Source organism: Herpailurus yagouaroundi, unplaced genomic scaffold (genome assembly GCF_014898765.1).
Source record: "Herpailurus yagouaroundi ecotype Mexico unplaced genomic scaffold, PumYag 180, whole genome shotgun sequence".
In the NCBI taxonomy this organism is placed as follows: Eukaryota; Metazoa; Chordata; class Mammalia; order Carnivora; family Felidae; genus Herpailurus; species Herpailurus yagouaroundi.
In genome coordinates this window covers 4522944-4544751 of record NW_024412411.1, presented here as the reverse complement: position 1 = coordinate 4544751, position 21808 = coordinate 4522944, and the positions used below count along the sequence as shown (strand labels likewise).

Sequence of the window (21808 nt, the reverse complement as noted above, 5' to 3'; positions counted from 1 at the left end):
GATAAAAAATCTTCTGCACAGCAAAGGAAACAATCAACAAAACTAAAAGGCAATGGATGGAATTGGAGAAGATATTTGCAAATGACATATTGGATAAAGGGTTAGTATTCAATCTATAAAGAACTTACCAAACTCAACACCAAACTCAACACCCAAAAAACAAATAATTCAGTGAAGAAATGACAGACACTTTTACAAATAAGACATTCAGATGGCTAACGGACACAAGAAAGATGCTCAACATTATTCATCATCAGGGAAACAAAAATAAAACCACAATGAGATATCACCTCACACCTGTCAGAATGGCTAAAATTAGGAAACTCAGGAAAGAACAAATGTTGGTGAGGATGTGGAGAAAGGGGAACCCTCTTGCACTGTTGGTGGGAATGCAAAATGGTGCAGCCACCCTGGAAAACAGTATGGAGGTTATAAAAAAATTAAAAATAGAACTACCCTACAACCCAGCAATTGCACTACTAGGAATTTACCCAAAGGACACAAAAATGCTAATTCAAAGGGGCACATGCATCCCCAATGTTTATAGCAGTGCTATCAAGAATAGCCAAATTATAGAAAAGCCCAAATTTCCATCAACTGATGACTGGATAAAGAAATGTGGTATATATACATATACAATGGAGTATTACTCAGCAATAAAAAAAAATGAAATCTTACTTGTTGCAACAATGTGGATGAAACTAGAGTGTATTATGCTAAGCAAAAGAAGTCAGTCAGAAAAAGATAAATATATGATTTCACTCATTTGTGGAATTTAAGAAACAAAACAAATGAATATAGGGGAAGGGAAGGCAAAGTAAGATAAAAACAGAGTGAGGCAAACCATAAAAGACTCTTAAATACAGAGAACAAACTGAGGGCTGCTGGAGGGAGGTGGTGGGGTGGGTTAAACTGGTGACAGGCATTAAGGAGGGCACTTTTCAGGATGAGAACTGGGTGTCATATGTAAGAGATAAATCACTGAGTTCTACACCTGAAGCCAAGACAATACTGTATGTTAACTAACTTGAAAATAAATTAATAAAAAATAAGTAAATAAATAAATAAGTAGAATTTTGTAACTTAAAAGAAAAAAAAAGAAAGAAAGGAAGGGTCGGGGTTACTGGGCATAAAATACTTAAGCAGTAACAACACCTGTCAAGCTACAGCAGCTAGGAAGAGGGAAGACATATGGAAGTTCCCTGGAGTCTTTTTTTTTTCCCACTGGGGGAGAATTAATCTCCAACTCAGATTCCATTCGGAAAATGACTCCTTCGACCAAAGGCACATACAGTACCTCTACCCTTGTGGGGTAACCAACATTTGATTTGCTGTGGATGGAGCTATTTCCTGGGACATGAGAATTTCAGTGCTAACACGAGGAAGTTCTGGGAAAATCAGTTCTTGTTGCTCCATGGAAAGACAGGTCACAGGTACCCAGTTTGGAGACAGACAGAGGCCCACAGCCCCAGCTACACAGAAAGGGCAACTGTTCCTGAGTTAGGCAGACAGCAGTCTGTAGTACTCCTTGGAGCAAGCAGCCCTCCCAACGATATCACAGTAAGATATCATAGAAAGGGAGTCCTCAAGCAAATGGAAGCGTAGAAACAAGGGACACTGATTCAAGAGACAACGTCCCAATCCAGATGGTGTGAGATGAGAATGGGGTGGGACGTGGGGTGTAGAAGAGGAATTGAATCCAGAGCTATATAGAAATGGTTCTCTCAGTGTCTCTGAAGAAGGCTTCCCACCGGTCTCATAGAGCTTATGAGTTGAAAGCCTTTATCAGAATCCACTGACAACCCTTAGGCTCAGAGGTATGTAAGTAGGGTCAAGGGAACCTTAGAGTAAGGTATGTAGGTTTTTACCACAGACTTTAGCTTCGTTGTTCTCTCTGTCTCTCTTTTCATATGTTTTATTTTATTTCTGAGGGAGAGAGAGAGAGCAAAAGCAGGGGAGGGGCAGAGAGTGAGGAGGCGAGGAGAGGATCCCAAGCAGGCTCCACACTAACAACAGGGAACCTGATACAGGACTCCAACTCACCAACCATGAGATCACAACCTGAGCCAAAGTCAGATGCTCAAGTGACTGAGTCACCCAGGCCCTTGCTTTGTCATTATCAACCAGTGATCCCATTGTCCTTACGAGGTCTCAGGTTAAAGAACTCCACCAGGAACTGCTATGTAGATATCTCTGGACCGGATGGGCTTGTGACAAATGACTGCACTCAAGACTCTAGTGCTGACAGAGAGCAAAATCCAATGAGGGGCTCATCCACATTTCATACCCAGAATATTCCTTCACCCACGGTGGCAGGAGGTAGGCTACCACACAAGACAGCCTTAAAGGAGCTACTGAACTAACAAAGTAGCTACTTGATTTTTAATTGACATTTGAACTGAAATGGATGCTTCCCAAGACTTATTCTCTTGGATGGAATATGTCTGCCCATGAAACTCCACAATCTGATTGATGTGATTCACTTATGTTACTTTTTTTTTTTTTAAGAACCAATGGATCTAGGGTTAGAAGGCTGCATAAAAGTTTTGTAATCTAGCTCTTACCCAGATATTAAAACCTCTCTGTATCATTTCAGCCAAAAAGCCCCCAGCCTGCATACCTCTAGTTATATGGAATCTACTAATTTTCAGGCCAAATTTGTACCTAATGGGATAGTTCTAACTGTAAGAAACTTATTCCATGTGTGGGGCTAAACTCTGGGCTCCTGGAGCTACTAACACTAGCACTAGTTCTTGGTAAGCATGGCTGCCCTTTAACAGCCCTTCAGGTGTTTGTGTCCACTTTTCTTCCCCCAGACAGGACCAGCTCTTTCAAGCATTGCTCATTAGACACCTCATCATTATGGGCATCTTAGATGTGAAATGAAATTCTAGACTCAAAGAAACTATTGGGATTGAGATCTATGGTTGAAAAGGGAAAGATGAATGTTCTAGCTAATGTTTCCCTGATTGTTCTGGTTTCCAGATATATGCTGATGGAAGCCATCTGTAATGGATCAGAGAACTACTCACTGGTCTTCTACCTGGTAGGCATCCTGTCTCTGCATGAATTTTTCTTCCTCCCTGTCTTCTTGATTTTCCTCTTAATTTACCTGCTCATCCTGCTGGGAAATGCCTGATCCTGTTGGCTGTGGTGGCAGAGCCCAGCCTCCACAAGCCCATGTACTTCTTCCTGATCAGCTCTGAGCCTTGGACATTCTACTGCAACCGTCGTCCCCAAAATGTCATCCTTATTCTTACTTGGGGACCACTTCCTCAGCTTCCCTGCCTGCTTCCTGCAGATGTACCTCTTCCATAGCTTCTCCTGCTCAGAAGCCTTCATCCTGGTGGTCATGGCCTATGACCGCTATGTGGCTGTCTGCCACCCACTGCACTACCCTGTCCTCATGACTCCACAGACCAATGCTGCACTGGCAGCCTGTGCCTGGCTCACTGCCCTCCTCCTGGCCAACCCAGCAGTGGTGCAGACTTCCCACATGGCTTTTGACAACACTGCTCACATCTATCACTGCTTCTGTGACCACCTGGCTGTGGTCCAGGCTTCTTGCTCGGACACCATGCCTCATGGGCTTCTGTATCGCCATGGCAGTATCCTTCCTGCCCCTTGTCCTGGTGCTTCTCTCCTATGCCCACATCCTGGCCTCGGTGCTTCACATCAGCTCCCGAGAAGGATGCTCAGAAGTCTTCTCCACCTACAGCTCCCACCTCCTGGTGGTTGGCACCTACTACTTATCCATTGCCATAGCCTATGTGGCCTACAGCGCTAACCTGCCACTCGACTTCCACATCATGGGCAATGTGGTATATGCTATTCTCACACCTGTCCTCAACCCTCTCATCTATGCGCTGAGGAACAAGGATGTCAAAGCAGCCATCACCAGAATGGCATGTCCCCGGGACCCAGGGCATTGGAGGGACCCTTGATTCTTAGATGTAGTTTATTTTGTTCCCAGGATACCGGTGTGCTAAAAATAAATTATGTCATCAAAAATGTTTTTTGAAGGGAAGAGTGCCTTAGAGTAGGGCCCAAAATATACCATTGAGACTTCCATTTCCATTAATGATATATTGGCTATGAAATCAACCCTTCTGTGGAAAGAAAAAGGTCAGATAAAACAGAAGAAGTATTTTCTTAAAAGTATCAAAATTATCACCTTCTTAACACGCTGGGCAGTGAGTCAGTCTCATAAAAGTATCAAATAGATTTTTTAATATAATAATGCTAAACTAGTAATAAATATGAGAACACAGAAAAGTTAGTTATTAAGACATGAGTAGAATGTAGATCAATAGAACAGAGTAGAGGGCCCAGAATCAGACCCTTAAATATATGAACATGACACAGCAGAGTGGTGTGAAAGATGGACATATAATAAATGGTATTAATACCATCAGGTATCCACATGAAATCTGTCCCTTACCTCAAGCAAGCATTAAATAATCATTAAATATCTAAATATGAAAGGCAAAACTATAAAAATATATAGAAGAGTATAGTTCTCATCTTGGGATGGGGAGGTATTTCTCTTTTTTTTAATGTTTTTATTTTTATTATTTTTGAGAGAGAGAGAGAGAGTGCGAGTAGCGGGGGAGCAGAGAGAGAGGGAGAGAGGGAGACACAGAATCCAAAGCAGGCTCCAGGCTCTGAGCTGTCAGCACAGAGCCCAGTGAGGGGCTTAAACTAATGAACTGTGAGATCATGACCCGAGCCAAAGTCAAACGCTTAACTGACTGAGCCACCCAGGCGCCCCAGGGAGGTATTTCTTAAGCAAGATTTTTCAAAAACTCTAGACCCAGGGAAAAAAAATGATAAATTTGACTGCTTTTAAAATGTAGAATTTCTGTTCATCAAAAGGCACCAAAGAGAGAGTGGAATGCTGAGCTCCAGAACAGAAAAAGTTATTTGCAATGCATATCACCAAGGAAAGGACCCAGGATTCATCCAGAATACAGAGAGAATTAATTCAAGTCAATTTTTAGAAATAGTCAAGTCATAAGGAAAATTAGCAAGATGCTTCACAATCAGGTGACCAGTAAATCTAAGAAAACACACTCAACCTAGTAGTAACAGGAGAAGTGCAAATTACAACAACAAATAGTTACCACTAGAAAACCCATCAGATGGGTTAAAATGTCCAAGTCTGACAATATCCAATATAGGGAGCATATGGGTTGATGGAACCCTCACACTTTGATAGTGGGAGTGTTCATAAGTACAACCACTTTGGAAAACACTTCATCACTGTCTTATCATGTTGAAGATCCACATACTTTATTATCTGGCATGGCAGCATTTCTATAACTTGTAAAATTTTCCTAAGATGTAACACTGGATGCCAATAAAATATGGCATACATATGAACTACGTATATGCACGACAACATGAGGAATCTCACAAAGTGTTGAGCAAAAAAATTATGACTCAAAAAGATATATATGATATGATGCCACTTATATAAAGTTTAAAGACAGGCAAGGCTAAACTACATTTTTTTTATATTAAATATAATTCATTGTCGAATTGGTTTCCATACAACACCCAATGCTCATCCCAAGAGGTGCTCTCCTCAATGTCCATCACCCACTTTTCCCTCTCCCCAACCCCCCCTCAACCCTCAGTTTGTTCTCAGTATTTAAGAGTCTCTTATGGTTTGTCTCCCTCCCTCTCTGTAACTTTTTTTCCCCCTTCCCCTCCCCATGGTCTTCTGTTAAGTTTCTGAGGATTCACATGAGTGAAAACATTTGGTATCTTAAACTACATTTTTTTATAAATGCATACAGATGGCATACATTGTGAAGAGAAGGCATATTTCTTATAAAAATGAAAAGTGGGGTTCCTTTTTTTTAAATTTTTTTAATCTTTATTTACTTTTGAGAGAGAGAGAGAGACAAACAGCATGAACAGGGGAGGGGCAGAGAGAGAGGGAGACACAGAATCTGAAGCAGACTCCCAGCTCTGAGCTGTCAGCACAGAGCCCGAAGCGGGGCTTGAACTCACCAACCGTAAGATCACGACCTGAGCTGACGTCAGATGCTTAACCAACTGAGCCACCCAGGCGCCCCTGGGGTTCTTTTTAAAAAAATTATCTTGTTTATTTATTTGTTTAAGCTTACTTATTTTGTGAGAGAGAATGTGCAAGCACGGGAGGGGCAGAGAGAGGATCCCAAGCAAGCTCCTTGCTACCAGCACAGAGCCCGACCCAGCCAAGAGCTCCACGCAGGGCTCGAACTTACAAACCACGAGATCATGACCTGAGCTGAAACCAAGAGTCAGATGGGCTTAACCGAATGAGCCACTCAGGTGCCCCAGGGTTATTTCTGTAAGAGAGGGAGAGGGTTGTAATCAAGGAGGAGCACCTGGGGCCTTATGAAGTGTTGCCAATGTTTCATTCTCCCATGGATGGTGATGACATGGTGTTTACTTTACAATTAAACTGTATATTAGACTTTGTATATGTTTGTTCTATGTGAATATTGTATTTTATAATAAACTCTTACAAGGCATCATTCCATTGGGCAGAGGCTGCCAAAGTATTTCTCAAAGTTCACTCCAAGTCTTTCCGTGGGTATGGTGACTTGAGGTGGTTTTCACATTCACAGTAAGCATCAAGCTGCTGAATACAATTTTCCCCATTTGTCCATTCACTTAAGAAAATTTTAATTGGCAGGGTGCCTGGGTGGCTCAGTTGGTTAAGCATCCGACTTTGGCTCAGGTCATGATCTCACAGTTCGTGAGTTCAAGCCCCATGTCAGGATCTGTGCTCACAGCTCAGAGCCTGGAGCCTGCTTCAGATTCTGTGTCTCCCTCTCTCTCTGCCTCATCCCTACTTATGCTCTGTCTTCTCTCTGTCTTAAAAATAAATAAAACATTAAAAAAAATTTTTTTAAAGAAAATTTTAATTAGCCTTTGGAAGGTGCTAGACCATGCTAATAGAAGCTAGAGATGCAGAGAGAAATCAGGACAGTCACTGCCCTCAATTTGTTTACCATATCTAGTGAGGAAGACAGACAAGGGCAGAAATAGCACAGTGTGGTTTGGGAGTCCTCATGGAGTTAACAACATGGTGGATGTGGACTGATTGAACGGAAGCCCTGAGCTGCTCCCATCAGAGAAAGAGAGGTCTCATTCTAGAGCTGGCCAGGAGGCTGTGTGGCATGCCGGTTGCTTCTGTCATGGGGTGTTGATTTTTAGCTTGGACCCCCTCAGTCAAGAAACGGAGTTCACAATCAAACCCAAAAGACTTTGCCACTCAGTTTTCTTCAGGAATCACACAGGTCAAAAAAAAAGTCTCTGGAATGGGCAGAACCACAGCGCCCCCCAAAAAGGCAGGAAGGAAGACCATTCTCAGAAAAGTGAGTGGCACAGACAGTGACATTTTTGTTGCATGTGTTAAAGGGAAGAAAACCTTCCTTAGAAAATTGTGATAAAGATGCAGCATGTGATTTAGGCAAGGGCATTAACAGAGAGTGAGAATTTCAGTAAATAGCAAATAGTAAATAGTAAATAAGCAAAGAGTCTTTAATAGACTTTTAAAGTCACAATGATAAAAATTTTAAGTCAAAATTATGAAACAAGGCATCGTTAGTGAATTTTCCCCTCCATTTCTACTCCCTCCATCTGTTTGCATGCCCTTTACATAAATTGTTTTTATTCATATTTTTTCTTTCTCATTTTAATAGAAGCAAATCTGTATGCTTACACACATATGTATAATATATAAATATGGCTATATTATCTCTTCCTTAGGGAAATAGTAGCATTAGCATACTATAAGACCGTTCTGCACTTTGATTTTGAAACTTTAATCAACAGTTTGCAGAGATGAAGTTTTTATTCAAGGTAAGCAAAAAAATGGGTGGTGAGAGAGGGAGGGGGCATTGCTGGAGTGACCAGCTTTACGTAGGAACATGAAGAATTAGTCCATGGGAATAGGTGGGAAGACAAACTGTGGGCATGGATGCTGGCAGGTGGGCGGGTGTGCAAAGGGACTCTATGCATTTCCTTCCTGTTTGCTGGAGGGACAATGGGAAGAGGTATTGTGGATCATGGAGAGAAGAGAAGGTTTGAAAAAGTCATCTGGAAGAGGAGAGGAGGGAACAAACCAGGGACATATTGAATGACCTGTCAGAATCAAGGTCTGTGGAGCCCTTTTACATTAAGCTCAGATAAGGTACACCTACATCAGGAAAATACTTTCTTAAAATCCACCTCACTTTTTCCTAAGGGTGCAGGGCTCGTCCTGAGTCAGGGTATGTATGATTGATATCCCAATGTTATGGATTCTTCCCAGTGGAGTTTTTCTGTTTTTGTTTTTGTTTTTTTTTTTTTAACCAATCATTAGGATAATTACATAGGCCAATTTGTTTTACAGGCAGCAACGATTTGATTTTTTTAAAAATCTGATCGTTTATCTGTCCTCACCAATGGCTACCTATGTTTCTTGTCAAGATAATAAAATCCATCAGCTAAAAGACATAAGGTCATTTATATAGTAACTATATATGTCATGAGTGTACTATGTGCTATATTGTATATCTCAATGTTACAGGGAGAAGAAGGAAGAAAAAACACTAAAAAATGAATTCTAAGATTTCAAAAGCTAGTTTAAATCACTTCTAAACTCAATTACAAGGTTAAGCTCTAAAGCTGGCTCCACTTATCAGTTACACATGGTGAAAATACTTAGGTAGTCATGAGATTATGACTCCATTATAAGAACGATATTTATGGTAATACCATTTCCTCTGCATTGATTCCATATATTCTTGATGGTAAGTAAAATGCTCCTAGTATGCTAAATTCTTATTTGGGGCTGTTTATATTTCCAGCAGCGTGGTTCAGTTTAATCTCTTTTATCTTCCTCTTATGTGTTCTTCAAATATATTCTGAGAATTGTCTGTGCTACCTTGTCTAGTTTCAACTTTGAAGCCGTCATTATTTCTAAACTAGATTTTTTGGTTCCAAGCCCTATGTGTTTTAAATAACCTGCCCATTTTTTTCTGTGCTATCTTTAAAATAATAAACTCTATCACTGAACGCTACTTCCACAAATATTTGGAAATTAAAGAGCACACCCCTGAATAACCAATGGGTCAAGAAAGAAATCACAAGGAAAATTGGAAAATATCTTGAGCTAAGTAAAATGAAAACACAGCATACAAAAATCATAGGATGTAGCTAAAACAAGTGCTTTGAGGAAAATGTAGAACTGGAAATGCTCATTAGAAAAAGAATAAAAATTTCAAATTAATAGCCTATTTTTTTCAAGTTTTTATTTTAATTCCAGTTAGTTAACACATAGTGTAGTGTTAGTTTTGGGAGTAGAATATAGTGATTCATCACTTACATACAACACCCGGTGCTCATCCCAACAAGTGCCATCCTTAATCCCCATCACCCATTTCAACCAATAGTTAATAGCCTAATTTTTAACTTTAAGAACTTATAAAAGAGGGGCACCTGGGTGGCTCCATCCATTAAGCATCCGACTTTGGCTCAGGTTATGATCTTGCCGTCTGTGGGTTCGAGCCCCGCATCAGGCTCTGTGCTGACAGCTCAGAGCCTGGAGCCTGCTTCGAATTCTGTGTTCCCGTCTCTCTATGCACCTTCCCTGCTCTCTCTCTCTCTCCAAAATAAATAAACATAAAAAATTTTAAAAAAAGAACTTAGAAAAGCAAACTAAATTCAAAGCAAGCAGTAGGCAGAAGATAACAATATAGATTAGAGTGGAAATAAATGAAAAGAGAATGGAAAGAACAAAACTAAAATTTGTTCTTTGAATACATCAACACAATTGACACACATTTAGGTAGAGTGACTAAGAAAAAAGAGAGAAGATCCCCAATTACCAAAATAAAAAATGAGAGAACATTACTATGAACCAAAGATAAATAATTACAAAATGTTAAAGGAAGAGACCACCACGCCAACTCAGAAACAAAAGGCTGAACCTAATCGTTAGCTTAAGCATGGGAATGCTATCATTTATGGCACAGTCTGGTTTGGAGCGACATGGCGAGCTGATCTTACACAGGGTTGTGGACAACACGGAGATTAGAGGCTGCTGGACCTTCAGGGGTGCCAGCATCGAGGGAATGGTTTGCATGTAGTGGTGGAAGTGTGGTTTGCTGGAGTGAAGCTGTTGCTGGGTGGCTGATTTTTCAACTGGCTGGCTTTCAGGAGCTTGCATGCTGGTGGGAAGCAGTCATTAAACAATACAACAGGTTTATGGGGCGCCTGGGTGGCGCAGTCGGTTAAGTGCCCGACTTCAGCCAGGTCACTATCTCGCGGTCTGTGAGTTCGAGCCCCGCGTCGGGCTCTGGGCTGATGGCTCGGAGCCTGGAGCCTGTTTCCGATTCTGTGTCTCCCTCTCTCTCTGCCCCTCCCCCGTTCATGCTCTGTCTCTCTCTGTCCCAAAAATAAAATAAACGTTGAAAAAAAATTAAAAAAAAAAATACAACAGGTTTAAAACAAGTTCTGAGGACTATGTGTTACCATGGCTATAGAACAGCCTGTCATTTCCTAGAAGCCTGAGAACACTTTTCTTCTCAGAGGTAATGAAGTAAATCATATTTTATCCCGTGATGTTATACTAGTAAGTCTTAAAATGTTGGCTTTTTACAAAGAAATCCCAGCCAACAGTTTGGCTCTCCTGTTTTGGGCTCATTTTTGTAAGTAAAACAAAAGAAAATTGGGAACCTAAAAGGAAGCTAAGTCTTGGTTTTTGTTTGTTTTCTCCTACCTACTGCAGTTCTACTGACCATTGGGCTCCATGTGACCGCTTCCCTCCAAGAAATCACGCCCCTTCGTTAGTTTCATCGGGGACATCCTGGAAAGCCCTTAGTCCTTCTCATGCTGCCAAAAGCTGGCTCTGGGTGGTTTTTTGTTTTGTTTTTGTACAGACCTGGTTAAAAAAAATTTTTTTTTGAAGTATAGTTAACACACAATGTTATAACATAGTGATTTGGCAAAGTCTACACGTTATGCTATGCTCCCAAGTGCAGCTACCATCTGTCGCTATACAACACTACCATGGTTCTGGGTGTTTGTTAAGGAGCTCTGTAGTGTCTGAACAAAACAGAACAGAACAAAAGAATCCACCTAACAGTCCGGTGGTTTTGCGGGATTCTTTGCCTTTAACTTAAGAGTGGTTAGATCTTCTCCTCCAGAAAAACCTTCAGCATTTACCTTTATGGCACTGAAGCAAAGATCCACATATACAAATTTATCCCAAACCAAAATTCCTCTCTTCAGTTGGAAGGAGAAGATCTGGAGAGGACAAAATAGCACAAAAAGTTCTGGTTTGTTATTCAAAGAAATTTCCAAAACTCCCATTGTGACATTGGTTAGATCAGAAGGGGCTGTAGCCTCTGCTGTATCATTCTTTTGGTTTCCATCAAGCTGCCAATGGCTTAGTAATCTTGCGTCCTGCAGTTGTGTATCTACAGTCGACATCTATTATGCAGGTCCTTTCTGTGGGCTGAAATGAGTCGCTCGTGCATGGTCTTCCTCTGTTCTGGGCAGCAGCATCAGGTGCAGCAAGGTCATCTCAGTCATTTCTAAGGTTCGTGGTCTCGAAGCCTCTATGTTTGAAACCGGGACAGTCCCTGCACATGCACACCCTATTATTATTCCATTTTAAAATGTGCTTGCTGCTTGGCCCAGAAGTTCTACTTCTAAGGATCTGAGACAAATATCTGGGTGCCCATCCCCCAGATTCATGTTAAAAGGACATTAATAATAATATTGTTCATAATAGCAATAATTGTGCACAACCTAGATGTTCATTGGCAGGGAAATGAACAGTCTATGTCATATCCATATTATGAAATACCAAACATCAGATAAAAAGAATGAAGTATGTCAGATGGAAAGGTTCCAAAACTTAGTAATTTGGAATATAAATGATGCCATCAAGAGCAAAATGATTCTATTTATGTTAAAAGAAAAACAAAACAACCCCCCCCCCCCAAAAGAAAAACAAAACAACTCGTCCCCCCCCCCCCATGCTTAGAAAAGATCTGGAAGGAACACACCAAATCATTACCTCTGGGGAGGGGAGGGGAGAGGAAATATGAGGAAGGGCTGGTGTGAAGAAAACATTCACTTTTTACTCCATAAATAAATCTCCATATTGATTAAGATATTTTACAATAGGATCTATTTATTACTTGTGAAATTTTTAAAAATTGTTTAAATTTTATACAGATTAGTAAAAGAATGACAAGAGTCAGAAACTGAGAGCAATGGAGCTAAAGGAAGGAATCTGAAAGACTGAGGTACAAAGGGTCGGCCTGGCACTGGCTGGGGCTAGGGCACAGACCCCCACCTCACATTCTTCCCACAGAACCCCCAAGATCCTCATTGCGCCCGAGGAGTAGTGTGCTCCAATCACACAACAGGGTTTTACTATTTTGGTTGGTCAAAATCTCAGCTCTCACTTACTGGTTTACTGTGTGGGAGGCACTGAGCTAAGTACCAAAAGCTTCCCAGGAGCCTGTGGGTTAGGCAGCATTTTTATATACCCTTTTCACAGGAAAGGAAGTAAAGGCCCAGTGAGGCTAAGGGATTTGTTCAAGGTGACATCACTGGAAAGAACTCAGGTGTCAGCCATTAATTGATGTGCTGCTGAACCACTCAACAGGAATTGGGTCCAAATCCCAGCTCTACCAGCTGTCACTCCTGTGACCTTGGGCTAGTAAGTCACTTCACTTCTCTAGATCTGTTTCCTCAAACGTCTGATAGTAGGGACAATCCTGGCTCTGCTTGTCTTCCCTGGCTGTTGTGAGGCCTGATGGAAAAACAAGAATTAAACTGTTCCGTTGCTGATAAAGTTCTGGGACCCATGAGGGTTGTTAATGATGTTGTTTCCATTACCTGCAAAGCCCAGGGCCAAGTCCCCTGCTCCACTGAGGAAGTTTTTCCCAGCTGGTGGGCGTGGGGTCTCTTAGAGGGAACAAACTTGAGGGAGGGGCCCCAGCAGGCCCTGACTCCAGGGTTTAATGGGCCATGCGTGGCCCAGCTCCTACCTGGCTCTTCCCCCAGGGCCAAGTGTGATGGCTACACAGAAGACACCAAGCACCAAGGTGGATCAGCCTTGAAGGTGAGCTGAGCCGGGGATGGAGTGTCCAGAAGCAGGCAAAGGCTGGGGTGAACGGACATCCTCAGAGTGGCCAGGGATGTGTACAGCCACAGTGAGGAGCCCAGGGACATGTACTGATGGGTGAACATCAGGATCCCAGTGTGCACACATGGTCTGTGTGGCCCTGGGCTAGACACCCTGATGGGACAAGCAGGGTTATGCAGTCACAAGCAAGAGGCTGATGATCTCGTAAGAGAGCTTCTCACAGAGAGGCAAGGTCGATGACAGTGAAGGAAATGGAAATATTTAGTGAGGCATCTGTAACACTATGAGTCACAGAGGAGGGAATTACAGTGCAGAGAGAGAAAGTGGAAAGTGCTGAAGCCAAAACTGAAACCCAGGACTTTCTAACTCCAGTTAATGAACACAAACTCTGTCATGCACACATACCCTGCTCCTCGGCTATGGGAATGACAGAGGATACTGGAAATATTGTGAGAGGATGGTGTGGCTTCGGGAGTTGTAGTGAAGCACAATGACACAATGGCTGTAAAGATCAAACATGCCACAGGGCCCTTGCTTTCCTTCCTTAGAGGCTGGCGGCACGAGATGGCCATTCTGACCCCTCACTGGGCCAAACACAGAGGGCACACACCAAAATTCTAGCTGAGCTGGAGGAGACCATCTCTTCCAAAGCCCTCCTTTTACAGGTGGGAAAACTGAGGATTGAGGGTCCAAAGTCACAGCAGGCTTGTGCAGAGCTGGTCCAGGAGCCAGCACTCTTGGTTGCCAGACAGGGCTCAGTCCTTTGCAGCAGGCTGGCTCCAGAACTCCTTCTGCTCTCACCCTCCCCAGCCCTGACCTCAGACTGACCCTCAGTTTCTCCTTTGTTCAAGGGGCATAACCACTCCCTGGCAGGCCTGGAGGATGAGAGGAGAGGGTGTTTGTGAAGTGCAGCATCACATTGGACATTCCAGTAATAGGTTTTTCTGTCCTTCTCTGTCCCCTGCCAGCACTGTAACTCGTGGCCCACAGATAATCCCGACCAAGGAAATGTCCCCCAACAATACCTTTGGTGCCCTTAAGCACTGAAAACACCCCTGTGATATATATTCAAAATAAGTCCCTCAATCTAAACTACAAAATAAAAGTAAGGAAGTCCAGAAAGTTCCTGATTATTACCATGATGCTACACCAGTGTTTTTGAAAACTATCAAATACTAAATTCTGTCAAAAACCTTTTTCAGCGCTCCTATCTAGTTGGCACCTAAGCACATGTTTGTTTGTTTGTTTTTAATGTTTATTTATTTTTGAGACAGAGAGAGACAGAGCATGAATGGGGGAGGGGCAGAGAGAGAGCGAGACACAGAATCGGAAGCAGGCTCCAGGCTCCGAGCCATCAGCACAGAGTCCGACGCGGGGCTCGAAATCACAGACCGGACCGTCAGACCGGACCGTGAGAACGTGACCTGAGTCGAAGTCGGACGCTTAACCGACTGAGCCACCCAGGCGCCCCCGCTAAGCACCTGTTTTATCTGTTGCATGGATGCACTCTGACAAAATGAAAGTTTAGGGAAGTGCTTCAGTGCCTTTGGGGTGACCAAATAAATCACTTGGTTGGTCTTGCCTCTGGCCCCAGTCTGGAGGGCAGGCAGAGCTTCTGCTGAGGCTCCAGGTGATAATCCGCCCCTCCCCCACCCAATAGTCTAGTTCTGGTTCTGTCACCCACTTACTGTGTGGCCTTGGGCAAATCACAGCCCGTTTCTGACTCTCCCTTTTGTGTGCCCTCTGTGTATAAGAAAAGGGTTAAACTAAAACTATTTAATTGCTAATGACCCCTTCTTTCCGGTTGTCTGATTCAGCAAGCAACAGAAGGCCTACTGGGAAAGCTGCCTTCTGGCTCCTGTCTCTGGAGCACTGAGCTCCTGGTAAGGGTGGGGTTCACTTTTCAATAGAAACAATCAGGCTCCATGACAGCCCTCCCAGGGCTGCCAGTCTGATGGAGCCATGGACACACAAAGTAGACAGAGACAACCCAGTATGATCGTAGTGATGACAAAGGAAGGCACAGTAACTGTGAAAGCCCAGAAAAGAGGGCCCGAGACAGCCAAGCCCAGCCAAGCCTCTTGGAAGAGGGAATATTTGAGCTAAGTTAGGCAGAAAAACAAGGCAAGAGCAAGGAGTTGCCATTTGACCAAAGTAAGAAGAAATAAGGCTGCAAGAAGATAGACTTTGGATGGCAGGCTAGGGAGTCATCTTTCCTCAGGAAAAATCCTTAGGAACACTGGATAGGAGCCAGAAAACTGGGTTCAAGACCCATCTTTGCTGTGAACTTGTTGGTTGACCTTGAGAAGACACTTTGTTACTCGACTTCAGACTCTGAATTCATCCTCCCTACCCCCACATTGTTGAATAAAAGTGGGACAGAGGAGGGATGACAGGGGTACAAATAGATTTATGGCTCTGAACTTGAGCACCTCAAACCACAATTCAGCTTAACTCAGTGATAATCAATCCAAAGTCAATTCCTCTGAGCTATAACATCATGTAGGAAAATGCAGTTGGCATCAATTTGGGTGTGAGGAAAACCTGGTGAGTGGCTCAGACAGGTTGTGTCTTGTTGTCTGGTCAGCTGAGAATTAACTTTTTAGTTGGGGGCAGCAGGTTTGCTTTCCTGGCTGGGTACTGGGGCACTGACCTTCAGCACACTTTTTTATCTTTCAAGGAAGCATTCACAATGGAGTGGTTTGTTCCATGCATCTTTCAGAAAGACGTTTATTCAGCCTTCACTCCCTAATGAGGAACCAGGCCACCCATCACACTTAAGAGACACTTAAGAACAAACTGAAATTTCTGATTGTTGCTGACAATTTCAGCTTAGAAATGGAGAAGAAAAGAGAAAACCTTTTTCCCAATCTCTTCCCACATGAACACTTAAGCTTCCAGATGATCTAGAGAAAGAGCCTGTGTCTGGAAGTCAGAGGCCTGGGTTCTGGTCCTAGCTCTGTGGCTGACTGATCCCATGTGATCTTGGGTAAGCCCTTGACCTTCTTGTCTATAAAGAAGAAAGCTGGCTGGACATTTCCAGGTTTGGTATTTTTATGATTTAATGACATAAGAGAGGTTTTGTCACAAATAAGAGAAACCGCACAGTTCTGGGAAAATCAGGGAGGGAGTAGTTTTAGAATCATCAGAGTTGATAAAGCAATGATATAAACGTGACCATGGATTTGCTCATGGGTCGTTTATTCAGAGGGACATCCCAATGTATGAGAGGAGTCATTAGATCCCCTCAGTTGAAGATCTCCAATTCTGTGGGTGCTTGGAAGCACACATCCCCCCTTGCTTGATGAAGGGAGCCTCTGGGGTAGGGACTTATGCCTTTGGCACTGTCACAAGAATACAGTGCTCTTCTCTGCAGCAGTGGCTCCTAAGACCCTAAGTTTCTAGTTTACTGTAATACCGCCTTAGCTGGAGCTAGGGAAGCCTACAGGCTAGTGGACATGAAGTGACTCATCAGGAACATCTGCTCTTCAGCAGTACCAGCTAGGAGGGAGGGAAAAAATCATATTACACAGGAATGCTGTCCAGTCTCTGGTTCTGCCATTGGTTAGAGTATACCTGTAACTTTGACTCCTATCAGGAAGTGACTCCAACAAAAGGCATCCTCTGCCATTCCTTTCATTGAAGGAGGACAAAAAGCTATACCTTGTTTATTCAAGGTATAACTCAGGTATAATAAAGCCTACAAATATTAGGTACAGATATAGGTCTAGCTGTAAATATAGATAAAGATATAGACATCATAGACATCCACAGATATTGGTATAGATACATAGATATATAGATATAGATATAGATATAGATAGATCAGCTAAAGATATGGCACATTTCCAGCAACCCAGAAGATTCCCTTGTGCCCAGCCCAGTCAAATAAATCCCTCCACAGAATTTAGTCACTGTTAGGACTTATATCACCATAGATTAATTTTTTTCTATCTTTGTTCTTCAACTAAATACAATATGTAGTCTTTTGGATATGGTCTCTCTCATTCGAAACTGGACTGTGAGCTTCACACATCTTGTTGCATGTAACAATAGTTCATCCTTTTTCCTTGCTATGCAATATGGATGAATATACCATAATTTGTCCATTCTACTGATAATGGACATTTGGGTTGTTTCCATTTGGGGATTATAAGTAAAAGCTGTAATGAACATTTTTTATCAAAGCGGAATTCACCAATCATAAAATTCATGACTTTAACCCTTTGAAAGTGTGCAATTCAATGGCTTTCCATGCATTTACAGTGTTGTTCAGCAGTTACCACCATCTAACTCCAGTAGCTTTTCATCACTCCTCAAATAAACCCCGTATCCATTAAGCAGTTACTTCCCATTCTCTCCTTCCCTAGTCCCTGGGGATCACTAATCTTTCTGCCTCTGTAGATTTGTCTATTCTGGACATTTCATCCAAATGGAATCATACAATATGTGACTTTTTTTATCTGACTTCTTTCACTTAACATAATATTTTCAGAGATTACCCACATTGTAGCATGGATTAGTGTTCCATTCCATTTTTGAATAATATTCCATTGCATGAATATACTGCATTGTGTTTATCCATTCATTAGCTATTGGGCATTTAGGATGTTCTGCTTTTTGGCTATTATAAATAATGCTACTATGAATATTCATGTACAAGTCTTTGTGTGACATATGTTTTTAATTCTTCTGGGTTTATATTTAGGACAATGCACATTTTTATACATGTATCTTGGTGGACACAAGCAGTCCTATCTCTTGGCTTTGTGTCCATATGTGTAATTCCTGGGTCACAGGTTTTAGAAGGTTTACCGAACAGCTATCCAAAGTGGTTGTATCATCTGCATACTCATGAGCAATGTATTGGAGTACCCCTTGCTCTGTACCTCACCAACACTTGGCAATCCTTTTCACTTTAGCCTTTCTGGTGAGTATGTAATGGTATCATTTTATTTTAATTTACATTTCTATGACGAAAAATAATGTTGAGCACTCTTTATATACTTTTTGGTCATTTGGATGTTCTCTTTTGTGAAATGCCTATTCAAGTCTGTTGCTCCTTTTCCTGAAGGGTCATCTATCTTTTTTTCTTAATTTATGGAAAGCTTTTATATGGATATATGCTGGATACACATTCTTTGATATATGTATTAAAAATATGGAAATATCTTCTCCAAGTCTGTGTCTTACCTCCTCATCTCTTCATGTTATATTTTGAAATTGAGATAAAATTTACACAGAAGGTAATTCACAGATCTTAAGTGTATGACTCAATGAGTTTTCATAAACATAAACACCCATGTGACCACCACTCCACTCAATACAGAAATGTAGAACATTTCCATCACAACAGGAAGCATACTTTTGCCTATAACTTGCCAATCCTCACCTCCATAGACAACCACTGTTTTGATTTATAACACTATAAATTAGTTTTGCCTGTCCATAAATTTAATATTAATTAAATCATATAGTATATATTCTTTTAACTTTCTCTGGGCTTGACTTTTGATATTTTCTACTGATCTATTTTCCAGGTTTCTAATCCTATCCTCTTCTGTGTCTTCTTGATTGTTGGTCACATTTTCCTGCCTTTTTGCATGTCTAACAATTTTTTTATTATGGGATGAACATGTTTATAATAGGTTCATAGAGGCCCTCAATGATATCTTTCACCAGATCAATTTTTCCCTTGCTTTTATTTATTTATTTTAATTTTTTAAATATTTGTTTATTTTCTGAGAGAGACAGAGTGTGAGTGGGAGAGAGACAGAAGAGAGAGAGGGAGACACAGAATCTAAGCAGGTTCCAGGCTCCGAGATGTCAGCACAGAACCTGACACAGGGCTTGAACTCATGAACTGTGAAATCATGACCTGAGCTGAAGTCAGCTGCTTAACTGACTGAGCCACCCAGGCACCCCTCTCCCTTTGTTAGGAAACAGGGTAAGGGCTGATCACCTTGAGCTAATCAAGGCTTGAATTAGGCTTGGTTTTAGTATTCATAAGATTTAGTCTAACTTGGGTTCTCCTGGGCCTTGGGTTGATAGCTTGGCTGGTCTCTGTCTCCTCAGCCCTTAAAGATTGTGGAAGATCTGTTCCTATCCTTTGGAGGTTTTGAACTTATGTCTTTAGCAAGCTTACCACCCACCTTCTCAACACACACACACACACACACACACACACACACACACACACAAACACACAGCTTCAAAAATTTTGAAAATGTTTTAAGGTAAGACTATTGTATATTTAAGGGAGGGTCTTTCTCTCTAACCTCTTAAGCATTGTGAGATTTGTCTTTTAGAAGCCTTCAGTCTAGCTTCCTAGCCTCTTTTGTATGGCCCCCAAATTCAGAAGCTGTCCCACAGGGAAAACTTGTTATGCATTTAGAGAGTGCTTTACATTTCCAATATGTTTTGCAAATCTTTTTTGATTGCCAAAAATCATTGCTGAGCTTTCCTTCTCTCATCTGCATCCCTCTGCCTGGGCCAAGTCCAAGCTGCACAATGGTCCCCAGATCAAATATTCCCAGAGAAGAAAAGAGCTGGCGATTGACCGTTCACTTGGAGGGCCCTCCTCCCTGGAGTTCTATTCATCTCGTCCTTATTGTAGCCATGTTTCTCTAACTTATTATTTTTAAAAAAGTGTGATTTGTGTAATTTATCCAGGTTTTCCTAGTTGTTGCAGCACAAGTGTTGGGCTTTCACGACCTATTATATCCTATACAGGAGTAGAGGTCCAGACACATAGCTAAAGAGGTATATGGAAGAACCACTGGTCAAGGCATACAAGCAAGAAATAGGTTTAATAACTATGTGAGCAGCAGCATGTTGCAGAAAGCTTGGAGAAAGCAGCCCTTACAAAGCAAGATGGTAGAACTTTGAGTGAGTGCAAAAGAAGAAACACAAGCTTAAGGACTTGATTTGGGAGATCTGACATCCCAAACCAAACAACATGGAACCTAAGATGAAGGTCAGAAGAAATCTTTCCAAGTACTTTTCACAATTATAATTCAATAATCAACTGTTTAGATCCGACTTTCCCAGTAAAATGTAAACTCTAAGAAGGTAGGAATTTTGCCTGCCTTCTATACTTTCACCACTGTATCACCTGAACATAAGCATAATGATTTCCATTTGGTAGGTTATTAGTTAAGTAGTAATTAATATTTGTCCAAAGAATAAAGGTAGGAATTTTGGATTCACATGGTAGAAATCAACACCACAGCCTACCATCAGTCTTCTAGAGTTGGTTGTAAATAATTGTGATTATATTAACTATATATATATATGTATATATATATATATATACACATTTATATTAACATTATAAAATCTCATTCCAGAATCCTTTGTTTCTATGATTTCCAGATATTCCATTGTCCAGATGTTCCAGCTGCCTATCCCCCAGAAATCCAGATCTGCCTTACTATGGAGGCCACAACTTGTAATGGATCAGTGGATGGATCACCAGTCTTCTATCTGGTGGGAATCCCCTCTTTGCCAGAGACCTTCTTCCTCCCTATGTTTTTTATTTTCCTCCTCTTCTATCTTCTCATCCTTATGGGAAATGCCCTGATCCTGGTGGCTGTGGTGGCAGAGCCCAGCCTCCACAAGCCCATGTACTTCTTCCTGATCAATCTCTCTACTCTGGACATTCTCTTCACCACAACCACTGTCCCCAAGATGCTGTCCTTATTCCTGCTTGGAGACCACTTCCTCAGCTTCCCTGCTTGCTTATTGCAAATGTACCTCTTCCAAGGCTTCACATGTTCGGAAGCCTTCATCTTGGTGGTCATGGCCTATGACCGCTATGTGGCTATCTGCCGCCCACTGCACTACCCTGTCCACATGACCCCACAGACCAATGCTTCACTGGCAGCCTGTGCCTGGCTTACCGCCCTCCTCCTGCCCATCCCAGCAGTAGTCAAGACCTCCCAGATGGCATATAACAACATTGCTCAGATCTACCATTGTTTCTGTGATCATTTAGCTCTGGTTCAGGCTTCCTGCTCTGACACCATGCCCCAGACCCTCATGGGCTTCTGTATTGCTATGGTGGTATCCTTCCTGCCCCTTCTCCTGGTGCTTCTTTCCTATGCCCACATCCTGGCCTCGGTGCTTCGCATCAGCTCCCAAGAAGGACGCTCAAAAGCCTTCTCCACCTGCAGCTCCCACCTCCTGGTGGTTGGCACCTACTATTCATCCATCGCCATAGCCTATGTGGCCTACAGGGCTGACTTGCCGCTCGACTTCCACATCATGGGCAACGTAGCATATTCTATTCTCACACCAATCCTCAACCCTCTCATTTACACTCTGAGAAACAAGGATGTCAAGGCAGCCATTACGAAAATCACATCTCTCAAGACTCAGTCCGGGATAAGAGCCCTTGAGCTTTAGATGCAGCTAATTCTGCCCTCAGGACACCAAATAACTATGCCCAGAACAGATTAGGAACTCCGTAAATACTGCTGAATAAATAAATTAATGCATACAGAATAGTAAAAGAGAATGCAACTGAACAGACACTTCCAACAGGCAAAGTCAGGTAGACAAGATGATCCATCCATGGATTTCAGTCAAACTTTTAATGAAAATAAAGTCTAACCATTGGAATAAAGTGCTGAGTCCTTCAGGACTGTTAATGATGCTCTT

General features: G+C 42.0%; 1 protein-coding gene and 1 pseudogene across 1 annotated transcript; both read left to right on the top strand.

Moving 5' to 3' along the window:
• The first annotated feature begins 2995 nt into the window (after nt 1-2995).
• Nucleotides 2996-3944, top strand: LOC121039174 (olfactory receptor 2AT4-like; annotated as a pseudogene).
• Nucleotides 3945-20564: 16620 nt separating this feature from the next.
• LOC121039173 (olfactory receptor 2AT4) lies at nt 20565-21553 on the top strand. The gene has a single exon (XM_040489102.1). It carries the CDS (start codon nt 20582-20584, stop codon nt 21551-21553), a length of 972 nt encoding a protein of 323 aa, XP_040345036.1. The 5' UTR covers nt 20565-20581.
• The last annotated feature ends 255 nt before the right edge of the window (nt 21554-21808 follow it).